General features: G+C 46.2%; 1 protein-coding gene across 3 annotated transcripts in view; it reads left to right on the forward strand.

Annotated features, from left to right (window-relative positions):
- Positions 1–22,486, forward strand: part of PDE9A (phosphodiesterase 9A) — a 108,845-nt gene that overhangs the window by 47,429 nt on the left and 38,930 nt on the right. For 2 of the 3 annotated variants that reach the window (XM_077118994.1, XM_077118995.1), the window contains exons 5-6: positions 20,803–20,857; positions 21,494–21,564. In XM_077118994.1, the coding sequence (XP_076975109.1) occupies positions 20,803–20,857; positions 21,494–21,564 (126 nt within the window). Of the gene's footprint in view, positions 1–17,788; positions 19,600–20,802; positions 20,858–21,493; positions 21,565–22,486 lie in introns of those variants that run through there. The other variant, XM_077118996.1, reaches the window with a different exon arrangement.

A 22,486-nucleotide genomic window follows, 5' to 3' on the forward strand; every position in this document is an offset into this window, starting at 1 on the left:
TACAGTTGGGTCTTGCATTTTTTAAATCAAGTCTGGCAATTTCAGGCTCTTAATTGGAGTTTTTAAACATTAACATTAAATGAAATTATAGATGTGGTGAAGGTGGTATCTACTATCTTGCTATTCATTTTCTATGTGCCCCAACATTCTTATTTCTTTTTTCTCTCTTTTCCTACTTTTTTGTATTCTGAACGATCCTTTTTTTTTTTAACTTTTTAATTGTCTAACATAACATATATACAAAGCAGAGAAATAAAAAGTAATAGTTTTCAAAGCACTCTTCAACAAGTAGTTACAGGACAGACCCCAGAGTTTGTCATGGGCTACCATGCCACCGTTCGGAGCAGTCTTGTTACCTTAATTTTCCCTCCACTCTTGGTTTATTAGTTGTTTTGTTTTATTTCTTTGCTTTGTTTCTTTGTGGTTGATTTTGGTTTTACAATATGTGTCTTTAACTTAGCCCAGTCTACCTTTAAGTTCTATTCCACCAGTTCACTAAAATGGGAAAATCTTACATTCGCATACTTCCATTGCATTCTTCGTGCTTAATGTCATACATTTTACTTCTACGTACGTTTTTTTTTTTTTTTTTTTTTTTTTTTTTTTAAAGGAAAGACAGAGAGAAGGAAGGAAGGAAGGAAGAAAGGGAAACATCTCCAAACATTCTCTTGCTTTTATTGTACTTTGTTTTTCCGTTTTTTGTTACATGGGCTGGGGCCGGGAATCGAACCGAGGTCCTCCGGCATAGCAGGCAAGCACTTTGCCCGCTGAGCCACCGCGGCCCGCCCTCTACGTACGTTTTAAACCCCACAATACATGGCTGTTAGTTTTATTTTAAGTGGCCAGTGGTTTTTAACAATGAGAACAGGGAGGTTTTTATATTTGCCATTCCTGGCATTCACCATTTCTCTGGTAGATCCATGTCTGCATCTGATGCCATTTTCTTTCTGCCTGACAGCCTCTCTCAACATTTCTTGTAGCTCTGACCTTCCAGCAACAAACTCTATCATCTTGTTTGCCTGAAAGTTTTTATTTCACATTTATTTTAAAAGGGCATTAACTCTGCATATAAAATTTTAGTCGGTCAGTTTTCCAGCACTCTAAGTAGGCTCTCTCATTGTTGGTGCAGTTTCTGATAAGAAGTCGGTGGGAATTCTTCTCTTTTTATCTCTCTGTATAAGGTAGTCTCTTCTGCGCTAAGATTTTCTCTTTATCAACAGTTTTTAGGAAGTTCATTCTGTTGTGTCTTGATGTGGTTTTCTTTCTATTTAACCTGCTTGGGATTCCTTGAGATTCTTGGATTTCTGCGTTTATATTTCTTACTAAATTGGGAAATTTTTAAGCTATTATTTCTTCTACTTTTTTTCTGATCTGCTCTCTTCCCTCTCCTCTCCTTGTAGAATCCTAAGTACATGTATAGTAGACAGGTTGATGGCATCCCATAGGTCACTCAGTCTCGTTTTCTCTTCGCTTTATGTTCGTTCAACTCTACTGTTCTATCTTCAACTTCACTGATCTTTCCTCCTGCACTGCTTAATCCACTATTCACTTCATTTCAGGGAAATTTTTTTCAGATACTGCAAATTCTCATCCCTAGGAATTCCATTTTGTTCTTTTTTTTATATTTTCCATTTCTCTCCTCATTATGGTCCTTTTTCCTCTAATACCATAGTTGTAGTATTGTTTTGACATCCCCACCTCCTAGTTTCATCTACTTTGTCATATCTAAGACTGTTTCTATTGACCTATTTTTCTCCTGGGTGTGGGTCATAGTTTTCTAACTCTTATAGGTCTAATAAATTTAGACTGAATACTAGTCATAGTGAATATTATACAGCTAAGCATTTAGGTTTTGCTTGCTACCTTTAAAAGTTGGCCTCTGTCCTGATGGACAGTTAAGTTACTTGCAAATCAGTTTGACGCCTCAAGCTTTTCTAGGATAGGTCCTAAGGAGCCTGGCTCCAAGGACAGTTCAGTCTTACCACCAAGGTGTGACTCCTCTAGGATCTCCACTGTGTTCCTGGGGATCACCAAACATTCTCCCTTCTGGTTACTTGGACGTCAGACATTGGGAGATGAGGTTGGGAATGCCAGAGGACAGACCATGGAGGGCCTTGAAGGTCAATGTTTTCGTGCTGGGTGTCATGGGCACTGTTAGAAGGTTTTGAGCAGAGAAGTGACATAACTGAACATATTTTTAAATGCTAACTCTGCCTTCTGTGTTGAGAACAGATCACCCAGGGAGGTGGGGAGCAAGGTGGAAGCAGGGAGACCCAGAGGAGGCTACTGCAGTAATTCCTCTGGGAAGCATTGGAGCTCCAGACTGGTGGGGCCAATGGAGGTGGTGAAGAGTGGTCAGATAATGGATAAGTTCTGAAGGAAGAGCCAAGATTCTTTCCCAACTGAGAGGAAGTGGGGTGTGAGGGACAAAGGAGTCAAAGGAGCTCCCAGGATCCTGGCCTGGACAACCCAAAGGATGGAATGCCACCACCAAGATGGGGAATGCTGAGAGTGGGGGGTTGGGCACATTAGGCTCGGGTTTTCCATCAGTGTCCAGGTGGGGAGTTGAGTGCAGGGTCTGGGGGAGCCTGGAGCCCCCCAGCAGGGGATGTGAAACGTGGAGTTGTCTGCTTGGAGACCGTGTATAAAGCCATGGAGTGCAGTGAAATCACCGAGGAATGAGTGAGCAGAGAGGGAGGAGAGGATGAAGGGCTGAGCCCTGGAGGACCCCACCTTTCAGAGGTTCCATCAGAAAGACACTGTGGACCTGTCACCATCCAGAGCAGAAGACTCAAAGTAATAAAACCTTGAGAAACCAAATGAAAATCCAGGTGAAGTAAGGGCCTGAGAAGGTGGGGGGACAGCATAGCTGTATTAAGATATTTGCAAGATTTCATTGGAAGAAGAATAAAGGTGGATTTTGTGGAACTTTGGGACCCAACTTGACAAATGGGATTTGGACATATTAAGAGAAAACCCTGAACAAAATTTAGAGCCCATTATAAATTGAACTGACTGGCTCGAAGGACTGAGCAACTCCCCCAGGTGAAAACTGGTGGCTGTATTCAGGTGGGACCAGGGTCCCTGGCAGCCCCTCCCAAAGCTGGGACTGTAAGAGCTACAGAGAGGATTGAAAATAAAACGTGCTGCAGAGTACAAAGGACCATATTAATATTTTATTACGGGAATCTGTTTAGTGAAGGAATAAACAGAAGTATTTCTTCTAAATGTGCCAGGATGAGAAATAAAAAGAGGGAAAACAATCCCTCGAGCCTTAGCGCTGTATGTAAAAGGAGGGTGGTGAGCTGCTCTGGAACAGGACAGAGTGTGCCCTCCTTGGGACTCTCGTTGTTGACCCAGCGTCAGGGTCTTGCTCTTAGCAAGCAGTTACTGTCAGTTTGGGCAGCAGCTCGTGCAACTCCAGAGGGACAGGAGGGCAGCGCAAGTGGCCGCACACTGGGCAGGATTTGGCTCTTTGGAGACAGAAGCCGTCAGGTGCACGGCCCTTGGCAGGCCTTGCATCGCTCTGCCTCTGTGCCCCCGTGTGGGCGAGCCGTCTGTGCTCTGCAGCCGGAAGCTGGAGCCAGAGGTGCAGCCTCTCCTCCCGCCACTGTCAGGCCTCCCCTCCCTCTGTGCACGGCTCTAGCTGGGGTGCCTGGCTCTCGGCGTGTGGGGGACGCCCTCTGCAAACGTGCCCTTCTTCCAGATTTTTCTTCTGAGGACAAAGTAGGTGCCAGGTAGACCTCCAGGGGCTTTCTTGAGACAAGTCAGAAAGTGGGGTTTGTGAGAAATGCGTTTCAGCCTCCTCTTTTCCCTTTGTGTGGCAGTGGCCTTGGCTCAGTCTCCAGTCCACCCAGCCTGGCTCCCCAGGGCCTTTCCCCAAGCTCAGTAATGAGTCCGGGCCTGGGAGTGGGCCCGGTGCCCTTGCATCAACAGGCAGCTTTACAAGGGCAATAAAAGGAGCCTCAGGGGAGGAAGCAGCGGCTGTTTCCAGGCTGGACAGGCTGGCAACAGCTCCAAGCTGCAAGCTGACGCCCAGCTCCAAGCAGCCCCCAAGCCCGGCCTTTCCCTGACAGAGGGGTACCTCTCGCCAATCCGCAGTGGGGCACGGTTCAGTCAATGCCTCTAAACGGTCCTGGTGGAAGACGGTGGTGCCAAAAAAACCCCAGAGCGCTGCTGCTGTTTTACCCAGTTACTCAGGAAAGAGTAGAAGGAAGAACCTGGGCAGATGTAACTTCACAGAAGTGAAGGGGAGGCGGGTCCTGGCCCAGGTCCCACCCCAGCCCCATCCTGTGGGGCCCCAGCAATCAGCAAAGGGATCAACTTCCCTGAATGGCGGAGTTCCGGCCCTGCAGACACCCTGTTAGGAAAATATTCCGTTTGGCCCACCCTGGGGTCTGGTGCTTATGGTGTGTTTTTCCCTTTTCTGCATGAAATAAAGTTAATTTCAACGACAAAATCTGTGGGACAGGCTTTTTACACATGCTTTTATGACATCGTTTTGTGACAACCCCTTGTTTCTTAGAAAGGCTCAAATGGCCCATCACCTTAATTTCTGTTGAAAAGGACGATTCTGGGCCCCCATTTCCCTGACCTGAGAGTAAAGCTGCCCAGTGCTCCCTGTGGGGACTGCAGCGGCTCCCGCTTCTGACGGGAACGCAGGGGCTGCCTGAGTCACACCCTGGTACAGTGTCTTCACCCTCAGATCCAAGAATAGGCCCTGCCGCCTGTCTGCCCTTCCCTAGGAGGTCAGGGCCTTCCGGAGCCACCCCAGTGTCCCTGTGCCCCTGCCGGCCTCCCCCAGCCCGGAGCCCCGGGCACACACGCGCCGTGGGCTCTGCCCAGCCAGTCCCGGGCTCAGCGTCCAGGCAGAGACGTAAGGGTCCCCGGATCGCGCCTACCCGTCGTTGGGCGCCCAGGGAAGCACAAGAAACCGCCGAAAGCATCCCGGCCCGCCAGTCCCAGGGGCGGGAACCCGATCCTCTGGCAATGCGACCCGGGCTCCAGTTCCCGCGGGAGGGAACAGCACCCACCCGACTCCCCGGTACCCACCCTCCTCCCCTGGGACAGGGCCGCAGCTGCCCTCCACGGAGGCCCTTCCTTGGAGAGGTCCTTTGGCCGCAGGTCCCAGGGAAGCCAGTCAACCGTGTTGCCACCGGAGCTCACGGGGGAGACCCGAGGCGCTGAAGCCTCCACCCCACAGGAAGCCCCCCCGGAGGGCTTCGAGGGACCCAGGTGGTCCCCTAAGCCTCCCCCCGTGAGAGGGGGTCCGCCAGAAGGAGCCCAATGCCCTCCAAAAACAAGCTCCCAACCGCCCCAAGGGAAGGGGCGCGTGAGCAGCAGGGCGAAGCGGACGCCTGGGTGCCCTCCACCTCCCCAGGGGTGCCTGCGCCCCGTCGGCTTCCCGCGCGGACCCCTGCCCGGAGACTTCCTCCGTGCTAGGTGGAAGTGCGGGGGGCCTGCACGCCCCCGAGAACAGGACGAGCGTGGATACTGCCCCAGTCCCCGGCCCCGCAGCGCGACGCTGCCGGGTTGTGGCCGACGCGCTGCGCAAAGCGGCCCCCGCGCGACCGAGCTGCAGTCGCCCACCGGAGCGCGCGGGCCCGAAGCCTCACTCCCCTCCCGCGCCTCCCGCGCCTCCTTCCTGGACCTCTCCACGCATCCAGCGCCTTCGCAGGCTGCCTTTGAGGAACCCAGAGCAAAAGCCCTGAACGTGTGGGCAAGGGGACCCGGAGGGGGCGCAAGGCGAAGGGCGCCCTCATTTGCCCGCTGATGAACGGGCCACAGGAAAGCCACCTGACCTCGCTGAGTTCTCCCCTGCGACCAGGAATTAGCACAAGACCTGAAATTGCTCTTATGGGGACAAATAAGTAATTGATGCAAAACGCCTGCACTTGCTGAGTGCCCCACTAGCCGCAGCAGCGTTTAAAACGACCTCGAGGGTATGTTGGAGTGGAGAGTCACAGGAAACCTTCATAAGGTCTAAAACTAAACACTTAGTGCTGGCTCTGTTTTCATTTGCAAGTCAAGTTAATGCTTGAAATTTGAGCCCAAACATGTTGCATATGAGAACTAATAATGCTTCTTTATAATATTTTCTATTTTTAGTGCAATTTCATTCCAAAGAGCTTTATAATCACAGGCTTAGTCATTTTTATTTGCATTGTTTCTGAAACAAAAAGGGAGCTGTATAGAAAAATGAAAAATCACCCTTTCTCAACTGTGATGCCTGGCTCTGCAGAGCTTGCTCCATTTCTGCTTTCTTTAGCTTTGTGGAGTAGCCTGTTCACACTCCCTTTGGGGGGGGTCTAGCCAACAGAGAGAGGCACTGCAAGTGACGTGGGTGGCAATGCGTCAGAGGCCTTTGGAATCCCCGTGTCAGGACTGCAGAATTCAGAGCGGTAAAATGAGGACCCTGGAGCCTTACAGCGAGAACCTCAAGCAAATGGGCCTGCCTCCCTTCTCTCTGCCTCTGGGCGTCTGCACAAAGCAAACCCCCACAGGCATCGTGTCCTATCTCACTCCAGACAATTAAAATGCGGATAACACTGCTTCTCCCTTAGGCTGTCGCCTAGTTTTTTTAATTTCGAAGAATTTGCATACATTGAGATACCAGTGATCTTAAGTGTACAGTTAGATGGGTTTTGACCTAAGTATGCATGCATGGTGCCTGCACCCCAATCAAGATGCGCAGCACTCCATCACTCCGGAAGATTCCGCTGCGCCTTTGTCCGTCAGTCCCACACACCATAGGGAACCTACTCTAGCCTCTGTCCCCAAAGATTTCTTCTTCCTGTTCTTGAATTTCATGCAGATAGAACGTACTGTTTTTGTGTCTGTATTCTTTCACTCAACATAATGTTTTTGAGATTCATCCATGCAGTTTGTTTATTTTATTGCCGAGTAATATTCATAAATAGTTCATATTTTATTTATTAATTCTTCTATGATGGACATTTGGGTTATTCACAGTGTGGGGTATCATGAATAAAGCTACTTTACACATTGTTCAGATCCCATTGTGGACGTAATTTTTCCTTTATCATAGGTAATACCTAGGAGTGAAATTGCTGGTTCATAGGATAAATGTGTGTTCAAATTCAGAAGAAACAGCCAAACTGTTTTCTGTAGTGGTTGTACCATTTCACATCCCCACTAATAGTATATGAGAATCCCAGTGGTTCCAGACACTTTCCAGCTCATGATGTTCTCAGGTTTTAAATTTTAGCCATTCAGGCAGGTGTAAAGTTATAGTGTGTTATGGTTGCATTTCCCAGATGACATAATGTTATTGAGCATGTTGTAGTGCTTATTGGCTATTTAATATTGTATTTTTGGAGTGTCTTTTCCAAGTATTTTGCCCATTTTTTAGCTGGCTTGCATTATTTTTAAATTGCATAGTCATAGAAAACTGTAGATTCCACATACAGCTTATTTATCAATACATGTATGTCACATATTTCAGTTGGTCACTTGCCTTTTTCATTTTCTTAATGGGGTCGTTTGATGAGCAGAAGTTTTTAATTTGATGAAATCTAATCTAACAAGTTTTTATTTTATGTTTAGTACTTTTCACATCCTCTCTAAGGAAACTTATTCTACCCCAAAGTCATGAAGATGCATTTTTAGAAGATTTAGACTTCTGTCTGTTATATCTTGGTCTTTGATCCATTTCACATTGTGTGTGTGTGTGGGGGGGGGTGGGTGGGTGGGTGGGTGTGTGTGTGTGTGTGGGTGGGTGGGTGGGTGTGTGTGAAATAGGAGCTGAGGTTCATTACTTTTTGTCATGTATCTATCAAGTGTGGATAGCCGCATTTGGTGAAAAGTCTTCCCTTTTCCCATTGTATTGCCTTGGCACCTGTGACAAAAATAATTGTCTTTATGTATGTGGGTCTCTTTCTGAGCTGTTGATTCTGTCCCACGGATGTATCTGTCAGTCTTACAACCAGTGCACACTGGCTTGATTGGTGGAAGCTGAAACCAGTGCGGTGGGTCCTCCACATTTGTTATGTTTTTTAGTTGTTCTGATTTTTCCAGATCCTTTCTTTTCCCTATAATTTTAGGATCAACTTGTCAATTTCTATCCCCCAAAAAAGCCTTTATTCAATACATAGATTAATTTGGGGAGAATTCACATCTTAACGATATCAAGACTTCCAATCTATGAGCATGATGTATCCTTTCACTTATTTAGATCGTCTTTGATTTCTCTTGGCAGAGAGGGGAGAGCTCCTGCATACCTTTTGTTAAATTGATTCCTAAGTATATTCTGTTTTCTGATGTTAGGGTAAGTAGCATTTCTCATTTAATTTTGTATTTGTTTGCTGCTAGTTTATAAAAATACAAAAGACTTTTGACCTTTTATCTTCTCACATTACTTAATTCATTTTTTAGTTCTAGTAGTTGCTTCATAGATTCTTTAAGATTCAGGTTTAATAGAGACAGTTGTATCTTCTCAGAATTATGATTGTTTTACTTCTTTCTATTCTGGTCTTTATGCTTTTTATTTCTTTTACTTGTTTCACTAGCTGAACAATTCACGTTGAATAGACATGAGAGCCAGCATTCCCCCTGGCCCTTGAAAATAGACATGAGAGCCAGCATTCCCCCTGGCCCTTAAATAGATGTGAGAGCCAGCATTCCCCCTGGCCCTTAAATAGACGTGAGAGCCAGCATTTTCATCTGGCCCTGAATAGACGTGAGAGCCAGCATTCCACTTGGTCCTTGAAAATAGAGAGCCAGGGTTCTCACCTGACCCTTCTCTCAGGAGCGAAGCACTGCTCTTTCACCACTGCGATGGTAGCCACAGGTTTTTCACAGGTGCTCTTTATCTGATTGAAGACATCCGCTTCTACTCCTAAGTCTTCTAAGAGTTTTATTTTTTTTTAAATCATAAATAAATGTTCGTTTTGCATCTATTGAGATAAGTTGAGAAAGTTTCCTTTTATTCCTGGTTTTCTAAGAGATTTTATCGTAAATAGGTGTAGAATTTTGCACATGGTCTTTCTGCATCTATGGAGATGCTCATGTCTTTTTTTCCTTATTTTGTTAATATGGTGAATTATAAGATTAATTTTCAAAGGTTAGCAGCTTTGGCTTCCTGGGATAAACCCACGTGGCGTTATGTTTTTTCTTTTTATATATTGCTGGATTTGAGTTCCTAATTATATATTAAGAATTTTTGTGTCTGTGTTTAAGCAAGGTATTGGTTTGTAGCTTTTTTTTTTTCCTTGTAATGTCTTTGTCATATTTCGATCTTGGGGTTATGGAGGCTTCAGAAAACATACTGGGAAGTTTACTTTCATCCCTATTTTCTGAAAGATTTTATGAAATTTTGGTGTTCTTTCTTTCTGTGTCCATTTCCATTTAATGTATTTATTAATGGTTTTGGGTTTATATCTACCACGTTACTGTTTGCTTTTTTCTAGGTCTTGAGATTTGTTTCTCTGTCCCTCCTTTTGTGCCCTCTCTTGGGTTTACTGAATAATTTCTTATGTTCCATTTCATTCCTTTTATTGGCTTTTTAGCTATACCTTTTAACATTCTTTGTTTTCTTTTTTTTTCTTTATTTTTAGTTGTTAGTCATTTTCAGTCTAGATATAGCAAACTTCACCCTTAAGCCTTTACAGTCATTTAGAGTTAATATTGTATGACTTCACGTGAAGAGGAAGGACTCTGCAGCAGCGTAACTCCACGTAACTCTCCCAGCCTTGGGGCTGTTGCTGTCATATCTTTTACATCAAACTACATTATAAACCCCATGATACAATATTTTATTCTTTTCTTTAAACAGCCAGTTGCCTTTTGAAGGAATAATGAAACGAAATTTAAAGATAATTTTTTAATAATTACCTGGATGTTAACCATTTCTGATGTTTTTATGTCTTCTTATAGATTCCAAATTCCATATCCCTTCATCCTGAAGAATGCATTTTCTCTTTTAATATTTCATGCAGCGCAGATCTGCTAGTGACTAATTATCTCAGCCCCTGCAGATCTGAACATGTCGCCGTTTTTTCTTCAAGGCAGGAAATTTTCATTTATTTTTATTCTTAGGTAGGCTACTAAGCACATATATTTAGAATTGAGGTAAGAAAAAGTAGAGTTGAGGGCTGAAGGCGCTGAAGCAGTTTCTAATGACATGTACCTGAAGAAGTTAATTAGAAAGCTTTTTATTCAGAGAAGGACAGCATTCCACAGACTTTGTTTCTGATCTGTCTCAATGAATGTGAACTTTGTTGTTTCTTTAAGAAGTTTCCCCTGCATGAACTGTCCCCTTCTTTTTTGGGGTGCTTTCAGAGTCGTGTGTGTTTTGTATGTTTGCTTGTTTTTGCTTTCAGCTTTATCTTTGAATCACAGTAGTTTGACTATGATGTGTCTATGACTGGTTTCTTTTTATTTATCCTGCTTAATGATCATTTAGTTTCCAGAGTTTGTAAATTTGTGTTTCATCAATTCTGTAAAATTTTCAGCCAATGTTTTTTCATTTTTTTTTTTTTAACATGGGCAGACACCGGAAATCGAACCCGGGTCCTGTGGCATGGCAGGCGAGCATTCTTGCCTGCTGAGCCACCGTGGCCGCCCTCATTCATATTATTTTGCACACCATTCTCTCTTTTCTTTCCTTCTGGGGTTCCAAATCTACGTTAGAACGTTTTCTGTTGTTTCAGGTCATGGAGGCCCTGTTCTTCCTTCACAGAATCGTTTTTTTCTGTCTTCTTCAAATTGGATCATTTCTATTGATCTGGCCTCAATTTCACTAACTCTTTCTTTTGCTGTCTGCAAACTTCTGTAAGCTCATCCCATGAATTCTCTATTTTAGATACTATGTTTTCAAATTTTAGAATTTTCATTTGGTTCTTTCTCCTAGATTATCTCGAGATGCCCCATCTTTACGTCTCGGCACATCTTTTCCTTTAGGCCCTTGAACATGCTTACTGTGGCTACAGTGAAGTCTTGATCTGCTAATTCCACCCTCTGGGTCATCTGGACTTTCTGTTGGCTGATTTTTTTTTCTTGGTTACATATCACAGTTTCCTATTTCTATGTCTTTTTATTTTTATTGTATTCTAACAGTATGAACAATACAGTGTAGAAACTCTGGGTTTTTTATCGTCCTCTGATAAATGTTCATTTTTATTCTAAGCCAACAACAGTTAAATTTCTTGAACTTGTGGAGGCTTAGTTTTATGCTTTATTAGCATCTCCAGGTGTGGCCCTCCTTGAGTGTCAGCGGAAAGCCTGAGATGTCACTCAAACCCCTCTGACTTCACTGGATTCAAAATACGTCTCCCCTGCAATGGACAATAGCTGACATTTCTGCTAAGCTCTTTCAGCCTCCTAGGCGCTCATGGTTGTGCCATTCAAGGGTGAATCAAGGAATTTGGGTCCATCCTCTCTACTTTATTTCGGGACTCCCCCATTATTTCCATCCCCTGTGACAACTCCAAAATCTGTCTTCTGGCACCTCAGACCAACCAGACTGCAGGTTTCTGCTTCAGTCCTAGCTGTAGCACTGTAAATCACTCCATAGAGGGACACGGAAATCTTCTTCGTTTCTTTTTACAATTGGGTAGTACTTCACTCTGCCTGTGCCCCATATATTCAACTAATCCCTTATTCATGGATATCTGAGTTACTTCCAGTCTTTTGTTACTACAATGAGCAATTGTCTGTTTTTTTTATTCCTCTTGCTACCACCTTCACAGCTATGGGCAAAATTTTACAGTCCGCAGATGGGGTAAAAGCTTTGGTCTGCAAGAAAGACATATTCTTTGTTAGATTTTTGCAGTGTTTGTGTCATTTGTACTGGAATTGTTTGGCTTATGGACAGAGTTTATTCAGCAGAATTCTTTCTGAAACTGGTCTTCTGAGGGTTTTTGTGCCAAGTCAAAGTCCCCAACTCTGTGAACCAGCATCAGTTCCTTCAGCCTCTTCATAATTAACCTTTCCTGGGAGACGCTAGGTCACCAGTGACAGTAAAGCACAGAGCCCCACCAGCTCATCCAAGCAGCGGATGTTTCCCAAAGTCGCCATCCTCCGAAGGGATCCACAAAGGGAGTACAGCCTACGTGGCTTCCTCAGGACGTGGCGTCCCCAGGCAGGAGACGTGCGTGCAGAATACCCTTCCCCACCCTGGAGAGGGGCAGCGCCGCCCCACCTTTGCAGCCCTCATGGAAACGTGACTGGGGTTGGGCAGGACGGGTTTGGGATGCCTTGACTTGAATTCTTTCAATATCACGCAGCCACGGTGGGTGAAAGGGGAAAATGCCAGGGTCATCAGGAGGGTGAAATGAGTTCACCAGTGTAAACCACTCGGAACAGTGCCTGGGACGGAGTTCGAGTGCAATCAACAGTGTTCTGTCCTCTGTAAGGCAATAAGGAAAGTTGCGCTGCTCGTTGTCCCAGGTGCTCCGCCGCTCGCAGGCATTTTTCTGCTTTCATACCAGGCCTAGGGAAGAGAGGAGGGCATAGGGAGAAACTCGAGTCAAACATCTGAAATTAAATTTAAACTATGCAGAATATGAAATTCTCCTCTCCAAAACTAAAAAAAAAACAAACCTCATCCCAGTTCACGCCCCCAGGCTCTGTAGTGTGAGATCAGCCAACCGAGCTGCGAGCTGCGAGCACTTCCCGAGTCTCAGCAGGAGGGCGCTGCTGCCCTTTGGGCCCTCTGCCTGCTTGGGCTGGGCTGGGCTGGGTGCGAATGGCTAGACAGAAGAGATGGAGTCCAGAGCACACATGAGTGACCTGGGGTGCCCCTTCAGCTGCTGGTACCCTTAGGTGATTTCTTGGTAAAACAGACCATAAAAAGGGTCCCTGTGTCTTTAAGAAGCAAGGTGTGGCCCCGTGAATCCTTCAACTTTATTGTGCCCCTCCCCTGTTGTAAAGGAAATGTCCTCATGTCCAACATCTATTTTATGACATCCATAAACAGTGGATTGCCAAAGACCATTCCCTGGGTTACAACGCCTGCCCAGGCAGAGAGGCTGGGCCGCTGGCGGGGTCTGGAGAGAGTGAGGGGTGAGCGAAGGTGAGTTCTCCCTGCTGGCTGCCCCTGGAGTTGCCGCAGGAGGGACGAGAGGACACAGAGAATGGGCAGGTGGGATGGGACACAGCCGCCCCCCTTTCCTGGGCAGAGCCCCAGCCAGCACTTAGGACCTGCCTGGGGCTGGGGCTGCACCAGGCAGGAAGCAAAGCCTCTCCCTCCTCGTCTGCAGGGCCCGGGGCAGGGGGTGGGGTGTGCCTGCAGCTCTGGGGCCAAGTGAGGCGGGTTGTTTTCCTTAATGCAAAAAAAAGATGACCCTTTCTGGAGGGTGGCAGGGCTTTTATGAAAATGCTTTGAAAGAGTGTCTGGTGTCACTGGACCATGTGACTCACTGGAACATACAGTAGCAAGTAAGTATGAGCCCGACGGCGTTTTGCAGCCATTGCCAATTGTGCAAGACACAGAGTGCAAATGCTGGAACTCGGGGTGGCACGTGTGTGCCCGTGAAATAGTCATTGTCCCACTGCCGGGCTCCAACTGTGCGGCTTCCCCCGGCACCCCGCCCTCCATGCACACACCTGGGACAGCCCTGCAGTCCTGGGTCGGTCGGCATCTGTCTGGGGGAAGTGAGGTGACTGTGCAAACCAGATCAGGTGTGCAGAGGAGGAAAGGGCTGTCTCGGCTTCTGTTTGAGTCAGTACAAGGAGGGGTCAGGCCTGCAGATCAGCTGACTGGGCCATCTCATTAGTGCGTCATGGTAGTCTAGTTCTTAGAGCCGGAACTGTCTTTAACCCCCACCTCCATTCCGCTGGGTGCTGGGTCAATGACTCCCGCTTAGTCTGAAACAAGTAAACAATTCCTGGAAGGGCTGGGAGAGGCCAGAGGGGGTTCCCTGCACGGTCCGGAGGAGCCCAGGGCGGGGCCAGGGAAGCGGGGCGGGCGGCGGCTGGGTGAGCGCGGGGGAGGGGTGCCCGGCCTGCCACCTGCAGCCGATCTGGCCTGAGGAAGGGAAAGCTGTCGGCCCAGCGAGGGAGCCCTCCATCCTCTCCAGTGCTTTGGGGACCCTTTTCCTCGGGCCTGCTCCAGGTGGGCTGGGGGCAGTCCTGTAGCCACTCCATGGCCTGGAGCCTGTGACAGCTGGACTAATTCAGCAGGTGCCCTAAATGCTGCGCCCAGACTCTGCCATCTCCGAGACTATTTTCCTGGCAGTACCTATCATGCAATGAGGCCGACCAGACCCGGGACCCCAGCAATCTGACTGGACCAGATGCAAAGGGCAGAAGCCACCCCGACCTCAGGCGGGTGCGGGCCACTCTGCGTGCACCCCCACATCATGACTTATCACTTGGGGGGCTGATCAGGGTGTCTAGGAAGGCCCCGGCCCCTGGAATAAGTGACACGGCTGGAGGCAGCACCCTGAAACTACAGCAGCCTGGGTCGGGGTCACGTTTTTAAAGACAGACGAGCTGTTGTCGCGGCCCAGTTTTCTTCGGAAGGACGCCTGAGCTGCCATGAAGGTCGGCCTGCCCGCCAGCTGTCTGCGTCACCACTGGGCATTGCTTCCCCTTCCCTCGGAGTCCGATTTTTGCCTCCCTCACTTCCCACAAAACTTCCAGGCCAAGGCCCGGCCACAGCCAAGCCTGAGTTGACTATTATGCAGAAAGTCTCAAAGCAAAATGACTGGGAAATGCTTTAATTTTCAAAATGACACATTGCCATGCAGCATTTAGGAGAAATGTGATCTGTGTCATCAGATCACATTTTCTGGCAGGGTGTGGTTTCGGCAGGGAGGTGGGGAGTGATGGACAGAGCACGTTTGGGATTTAGAAACTGTTGGCCCCAACCCCAGGGATTTCGGGGTATCTGAGGCCCTCCGGGGGCTGGAGGCCGGGCAGAGGGGTGAGGCTTCTGCAGGCAGGTCCTGCTTCTCAGCCCGGAAGGGGCCCAGCCCATCACCCCTGGGAGGCTCTGGAAGCAGGAAAGGGAGGGCAGAGAAGACCTGTGAGCATCAGTGAGCCTTAGTGGGATGGGAATGAAACACAATAAAGCTGATAATGACGATGACAACATCCGAGGCAGGGCTGGAGCTCCCGGGCACTGGGGACAACCCTCCCGGAGCTGCACTCATCGATCCCGATTCCTGTTCAAGGTCTGAAACCCACCGGGAGGAACTCGCAGCCCACCTTGCAGTGACTGGCAGGCAGCGAGGGGAGGCGGTCCCGGCCGTGCTGTGCCCGGGGACTGGCCTTTTCATACTGGGCGCTTGGGCGCCTCTGCCCCTTGCAGAAGGCTCGGGATGGGGAGCTATCTCGAGAAAGGACCCAGAGAGCCCACGTGCGGGGTTACAGCCACGGCTGGCCACGGCCCCTGGGCTGTTCCTGTGGAAGCGCCAGTCTGCCCCTTTCTAGAAGGACAGATGGCACTGGCGGGGGAGTGGGCTGAGCCCAGGCCAGCACCAGGGTGAACAGGAGCCACCTCCTGGCACTGAGCCGGGAGGGGAGAGGGACGGGGTGGAGCGGCAAAAAGCAGGTATTACCGCTAGAGAGGAAAATTCAGATTTTGGCATAAAAGTCTCCTAATGCTAAAAGGATTCCACCTCAAAACCCCAGAGGAAAAGTCTTTTCTTTTATTCCATTCTATCTGTAAACTTTTTATTTATGATTGTAGATTCACAAGCAGGTGCAAAAACAAAAATACAGCGATTTATGCATGATTTTTCTGTAAAACGACAATTTCCCTAATAAAAAAATAATAATATAGACAGACCCCATGAGTCCATTGCCCGGTTGCACCCTATAGAATCTAGAATATAATATCGCAACCAGAATGCTGGCAGTGGCCGAGACACGGGACATCTCCTTTGTGACAAGGGTCCCTGCTTTTGCCTGTCCATAGCTGCACCACTGTCCCCCACCCCAAGCCCTCCTTAACCCCCAGCAAGCACTACTCTCTTCTCCAGTTCTATAATTGTGTCATCGTTCAGTAAATACAGTATTTAGCCTTTGGGGATTGGCTTTTTCCATTCGGGGATGGAGATTCCTCCCAGTTGTTTCTCTTATCGACAGTTTGTTCCTTTTTCTCACTGCGTAATATTCTGTGGGCTGGAGAGGCACAGCCCATTTAACCCTTCATTCACTGGAGGATGCCTCGGCCGTGTTCAGTTTGGGCTATTCTGAGTAAAGCTGCTACAAATACTTGTGTACAGGTTTTGCATGAAGGTGTCTCCATTTGTCTGGATTAATGCCCAGGTGTGAGCCATTGCTGGGCCATATGAGATAGTTGAATGGCGAGTTTTGTAAGAAAGTACCAAGCTGTTTTCTGAAGTGGCTGGACCATTTCACATTCCCAGCAGCAACATATGAACCAGACCCTCCCCCTCCTTGCCAGCATTGGGGGGAGCCACTGTTTCATGTGTTAATCATTCTGGTGGGTGTGGACTGACAGGTCACTGCGGTTTCAACTTCCACTTCTCTGGTGGCTAATGACGTTGAGCATCTTCTCGTGAGCTTATTTGCCATCTGCATATTCTCTTCAGTGAAATGTCTCTCCATGGCTTTGGCCTATTTCCTAACTGGATTGTTTGTTTCACTGTTGAGTTTTGAGAATTCTTTGTATGTCTAGATAGTAGTCCTTTGTCAGAAATATTTTGCAAATATTTTCTCCCAGTCTGTAGATTGTCTTCTCACTCCTTAATAGGGTCTTTTGCAGAGCAAAATTGGGTAGACTGATTCCTCCCACTTTACCTTCTTTTGCAAAACAGTTTTAGATATTCTAGTTCTTTTGCATTTCTATGTATTTAATTTTGATCTTGTGCAGTTTATCAGATTTTGCTCTTAGGGATCATGCTTTGGTGTCAAGTCAAAGAACTCCTTGCCTGGTCCTAGATTCCAAAATCTTTCTCCTGTTTCTTTTTCTCGAAGTTTTCTAGTTTGGCTATCACAGTGTAACTGTGTGGTTGTGAGAGCCTTGTGTCTGATGCTCCTTTTGTCTACTTTATCGATGGACAAGTAAACCATATGGATTAAAAATAAATAAATAATAGGGGGAACAAATGTTAAAATAAATTTAGTAGATTGAAATGCTAGTGATTGGTGAAGGGGACGGTAAGGGGGATGGCACATATGAATTTTTTTCTGTTGTCTTTTTATTTCTTTTTCTGAATTGATGCAGATGTTCTAAGAAATGATCGTGGTGATGTATATGCAACTATGTGATGATAGTGTGAGTTACTGATCATATATGTAGAACAGAATGAGCACGTTAAGAATGTTTATGTTTCTTTGTTGTCATATTTTTTTTAATTTAAAAATTAATTAAAAAAAGTTTTCTAGTTTTACATTTTACATTGAAGTCTGTGGTCCATTTTGAGTTAATTTTTGTATAGGCTGTGAGGTGCGGGTTGAAATTTATTTTTTACCTACAGATTTCCAGTTGCTCCAGCACCATTGGTTGAAGTCTGTCCATACTCTATTGAATTGCTTTCGCATCGTGGGTGTTTTGTGGAATCTATTTCAGGGCTCTGTATTCTGTATCTATCCCTCCCCTAATACCACGCCGTCTTATTCACTGTAGCTACATAATAAGACTTGAAATTGAGTAGAATGTTTTAGATATTCTTGTTTCTTTTGCATTTCTATATAAATTTTAGTATACTGTGGTCTATATCTAACGAGAAAAATGTGCTGGGATTTGGATAGAAATTAAGTTAAACCTTTATATCAATTTACGGAGAATTGCCATCTTAACTAAATAGTAGTATTATGTTTTTAATTTTGTTATCCATCTGTTCATTGCTGGTACACAGAAATAAAACTGATTTTTTGCATGTTTATCTTGAATTCTTCAAACTTATTATTTCTTATTAATCTATTAATAAACTTAATAATTATGTGAACTCGCTTATTATTTCTAGGAGGTTTTTTGTTTTATTTGGCTTTACTATTTTTTAAGATCCTTGGGATTATCTATGTAGACAAGCTTTTCATCAACAAATAAGGACATTGAAACAGTCTTCTATCCTTGGAATAAACTCCCCTTGGTCATGGTGTGTACTTCTTTTTATATATTTCTGAATTGTAGTTGCCAATATTTTGTTAAGGATTTTTGTGTCTGTATTCATAAAAGATATTGTCTGTGGTTTTCTTGACTTTTGATTTCAGTATTAGGTTAATATTAATTTCATAGAATGAATTGGGAAGATTTCTTTCCTCTTCTATTTTCAAAGAGATTATACAGAATTGGTAGTCATTATTCTTTAAACTTTGGTAGAATTCTCCAGTGAAACCATCTGTATCTGTAGGTATCTTTTTTGGCAGATTTTTTTATTACAAATGCAATTTCTTAATAGTTGCAGGACTAACCACATCACCCATATTCTATTGTGTGAGTTGCGGTAGCTGTGCATTTCCAGGAATTTATCCATGTCATCTAAGCTGTCAAATGTATGTGTCCAGAGCTGTTTACACTTTTCCTTTATTGTACTTTGGATGTCCTCAGGGGCTGTAGTTGATTGCCTCTTTTTCGTCCTGACGTTGGCAATTTGTGTCTTCTCTCTTAAGTGTGTCAATTATACTCATCTTTTCAAAGAACTGGCACTTTGCTTCACTAACTTTCTTTATTGTTTTTGTTTCCAAATTCATTGATTTCTTCTCATATTTTTATTACTTCTTGCTTATTTGTTTTTAGCATTTCTTTTGCTTTTCCTTTTCTGGGTTCTTGAGGTGGGAGCTTAGATTATTGATTTGAGACTTTTCCTCTCATCTAATGTAAGTATTTAGTGTTATGAATTTCCCTCTCAGCTCTGCTTTAGCTGTGTTCTACAGTTAATTTTATATTTTTTCATTTTCATTCAGTTCAATGCCTTTCTATTTTAAATGTCTTTTTAAAATTTCCCTTGAGACTTCCCCTTTGACCCACGGATTATTTACAAGTATGTTGTTTAGTGTCCAAGTGTTTGAAAATGTTCCTCTTTTCCTTCTGTTGTTGAATTCTAGTTTAAATCTGTTGTGATTAAAGAACTTATTCTGTATGATTTCAAATATTTAAAATTTCTCAAGGGTTTCTTTCTTAATAGCCCAGGATATGGTGCTTGAAAAGAGTGTGTTTTCTGCTGTTGTTGAGGGAACTGTTTTACGTGTCACGGGTTCGATGACCTTCTACGTTTGTCTCGAGATGCTGAGGTTACCTCATTCTTGAAGGTGATATACGATGCTTTGCCAAGGATTTCAGAACAAGAGACCAAAAACCCAGCAGAGCTCACCAAGGAAACCCATGAGATGCTTGTAGATGGGACTGCTGATTCCTTCCTGGCAGTTATGTTCATCTTGGAAGGCTCCGGTCACGGGCCAGCCAGCTGCTTAATCCGCGGCTCTAGCAAGACTTCCTCGCTGGCCATTTTACTCTTGCAGTTTTAAGAGCTATAACAAAACTTAGTTTTTCCTCATCTCATCAAGCCGTAGACTGTTAAAGCTAGAGAGAACCTTGGGTCATCTGGTTCCATCCTCTCTTTTGAAAGATGGATGGATGAGGTCTTGTCAGGCTAAATAAGATTGATCCTTTTTTTTTCGCGTGGGCAGGCCCATGGACTCGAACTCGGGTCTCCATCATGGCAGGTGAGACCCCCCCCCCATGGCCCACCCTAAATCAATTCATTTTTAAAATGTGTTTCTTTTTATGAAATTAATATGTGTTTATTATAGAAAATGTGTAGGATATAGAGAAGCAAACATAAGAAATTAAAATTTATATATAATCTTACAACCAGAAGATAAATCTTATTAGGATCACAATTTGACACTCCTATATTAATTTCTGGGGAGTGCACAAGCCAGATGGCTCAAAACAATAGAAATGTATTTTTTCACAGTTCTGGAGGCTAAAAAGTCCAAAAACAAGGTGTTGGCAGGGTCACACTCCCTGTGAAACCTGGAGGGAAGGATCCTTCCTTGTCTCTTCCAGCTTCTGGTGGTTCCCAGCGGTTCCTGGTGTCCTTAGCTTGTGGCTGCGTCACCCACCTCTGCCTCCATCTTCAAGGGGCCGTCTCCACTGTTTGTCCTGTGTCTCTTCTCTTTGACACCAGTCATAGTGGATTAGATGCCCACCCTACTCCCATAACCTCGTCTTAACTAGGTCACCTACAGTGACCCTATTTACAAATAAGGTCACGTCCTGAAATACTAGGGGTCGAGGACAGAATTCAACCCATAACACACCCCAGTGTGTTTTCATAAATAGGATCACACTGAATTACTGTTTTTTAAACTGATTTTGTAACTTTCACCATAGACGTTAACATTGGCCCCAGTCAGGGAAGTGGGCAGGTTGCATTTAGCACTGGACATGTAGCCTGTAAAACCAGCAGCCCAGCCAAGTTTTATAGATCGGGCAGCCATGGGACAAACTCGCTACCAGCCTGCTTCCTCTCCTCCTCTGGCTGTGTGACGTGTTTTGCACTTGCGGTGTGCTTTGAACTTGCCTTGTTACAGTAACTGCCCCAACTCCTCAGACCCAGGCACCAAGTGAGAACTTGTGTGTGTGCTACATTTACACTAGACGTGCCTGCTCTGCATGGCTGGTGCTAGTGATGGAAGCACCACAAGTCCTGCCCCTGGGGCAGGGTGAGAGACTGGGGGGATGGATCCTGGAGCAGCCCAGGGGAGAGGGCAGTGGGAGTGGGCAGGAAGTCCCAGGAGCGCCCCTGGAGGGCTGCCATCCTGCTGGCAGCTCCTCTCCCTATAGCATGGGGCTGCGTGTCCGGGACGGCCCCCACTTCTCTTCCTTGACCGTGTTCCTTTGCTCTTTCTTTTGATGTGTAGAGAGAGAAGAATTAATCCAGAGCGTGCTGTCCCAGGTCGCTGAGCAGTTCTCAAGGTACAGAGTGCTTTAAATTCCTAAGTGGGGGGGGGGGGGGGGCTCTGGCCTTTTCCCCGAGACCCTTTTGTTACTTCCGAAGCTTGGATGGGTCCAGGAAACACCCCCCTCACCCAAAGACCACTACTCTGTATAAGATATGGAGAAGCAAACATAAAAAATGAAAATTTGTATATAATCTTACAACCAGAAGATAAGGTCTGTGCCCCCCCCCCCATGGCCCCCGTGTGACCAGGACAATCTACAAGAAAAACTAAGCGTTCTCACTGGGGCTCTATGGAGATGGGGCTTCCATAGTTGGCAGTAAATATTTTCCGTTTCTCAGAGTAATTTCACCGTGGCACCCTACTCCCCCAGGGTAACTAAAATGGGAAAGGGGCTCGTGGGGGGGCTCTTTTGAAGCCCGGGAAGTGCTCGGTGGGTGGGGTGGTGCCTCAGAGGGCACACGGTGTCCCTGGAAAGTGGCCTGTGTCCAGCAGGGCAGAGTGCGGGTGCTGGGCTGCCCCGTCCCCACGGGGTCCCTCCTCACCGCCCCAGCACACAGATAAAACTACCCACCCGCGCAGCAGAGCTGGGCCAGCGTTGACTCTGAGAGCTTTATGGGCTTCACTTTGTCTTTTCCTTTTTCCTTCCTAGAGCATTTAAAATCAACGAACTAAAAGCCGAAGTTGCGAATCACTTGGCGGTGCTAGAGAAACGAGTCGAATGTGAGTGGGCTTTTCATGTCCTTTTCGTTCACATGTCTTTAAAGCTCTGTCAGAATTAACCGATCCGAGCAGTGACGAGATGAGCGGCGACGGAGGGGGGCACGGCCGGGGGTCAGTGCGACCACTTTTCTCTGTGAGATGCTCAGAAATCACCTTTGACGTTAACGAAGCCTGGGACAGGGACGGACCGAAGTGTCCCGTTTTTGTTTTCAAGTAACACAAGTGCGCAGTCAGGCATCCTTTCGGGGTGAACGGTGTGGAATGAGAAGTCAGAGTCTCCCCGGCCTCGCCCCCCAGGGAGGTGCTTGGGCGGAGCATCTGGGGAGGGGAGAGTTGAGCCTCACGCTGCCGTCTCCTGTTTGGGAATCCAGCCCCTACGTCGGTCTCTGCCTCCTGGTTTCCGATCACCACAAAAGGGAAGCAGACAAACAAGCAGTTTAGCAAAAGAGGGTCCGTTCAGGTCTTGTAGCAGTTCTCCACCAGCTAAAATTCCGAGCCGCGAGTGGCTCAGCCTTTCTGCCCAGCGGTCAGAGGGGACCGTCCTCGGATCCCACGTGTCTCCTCGCACGTGCTCCTGCTGACAGCGCGACAATGTGGAAAGCTCTTCGTAAATGTCAAGGCAGCTGTGAGTGGTTAATGGAGACCATATTTATTAACTCAGGAGATGAGTGAAAAAAGAAAAACCAAATGTGAGACAACTCAGGGCCATGGCATCACCAAAAATAAATCTCTGGCTGATTTACAGCAGCAGCACCCTCCAGATGTCCCTTTTCAGATCGGGTTTGAATGACTTGGAATTTTTCAAGGAAAAAAAATTCAGGACCATGAAAAGACTGGTTCATCTAAATAACTCAACACCTGATTTCTGCGGTAATATTTATGCTTGTCAAAGGCCTTGACACAGTTTTAATTCGTTGGGTCA

This window comes from Tamandua tetradactyla, chromosome 10 (genome assembly GCF_023851605.1).
Source record: "Tamandua tetradactyla isolate mTamTet1 chromosome 10, mTamTet1.pri, whole genome shotgun sequence".
Taxonomy (NCBI): domain Eukaryota; kingdom Metazoa; phylum Chordata; class Mammalia; order Pilosa; family Myrmecophagidae; genus Tamandua; species Tamandua tetradactyla.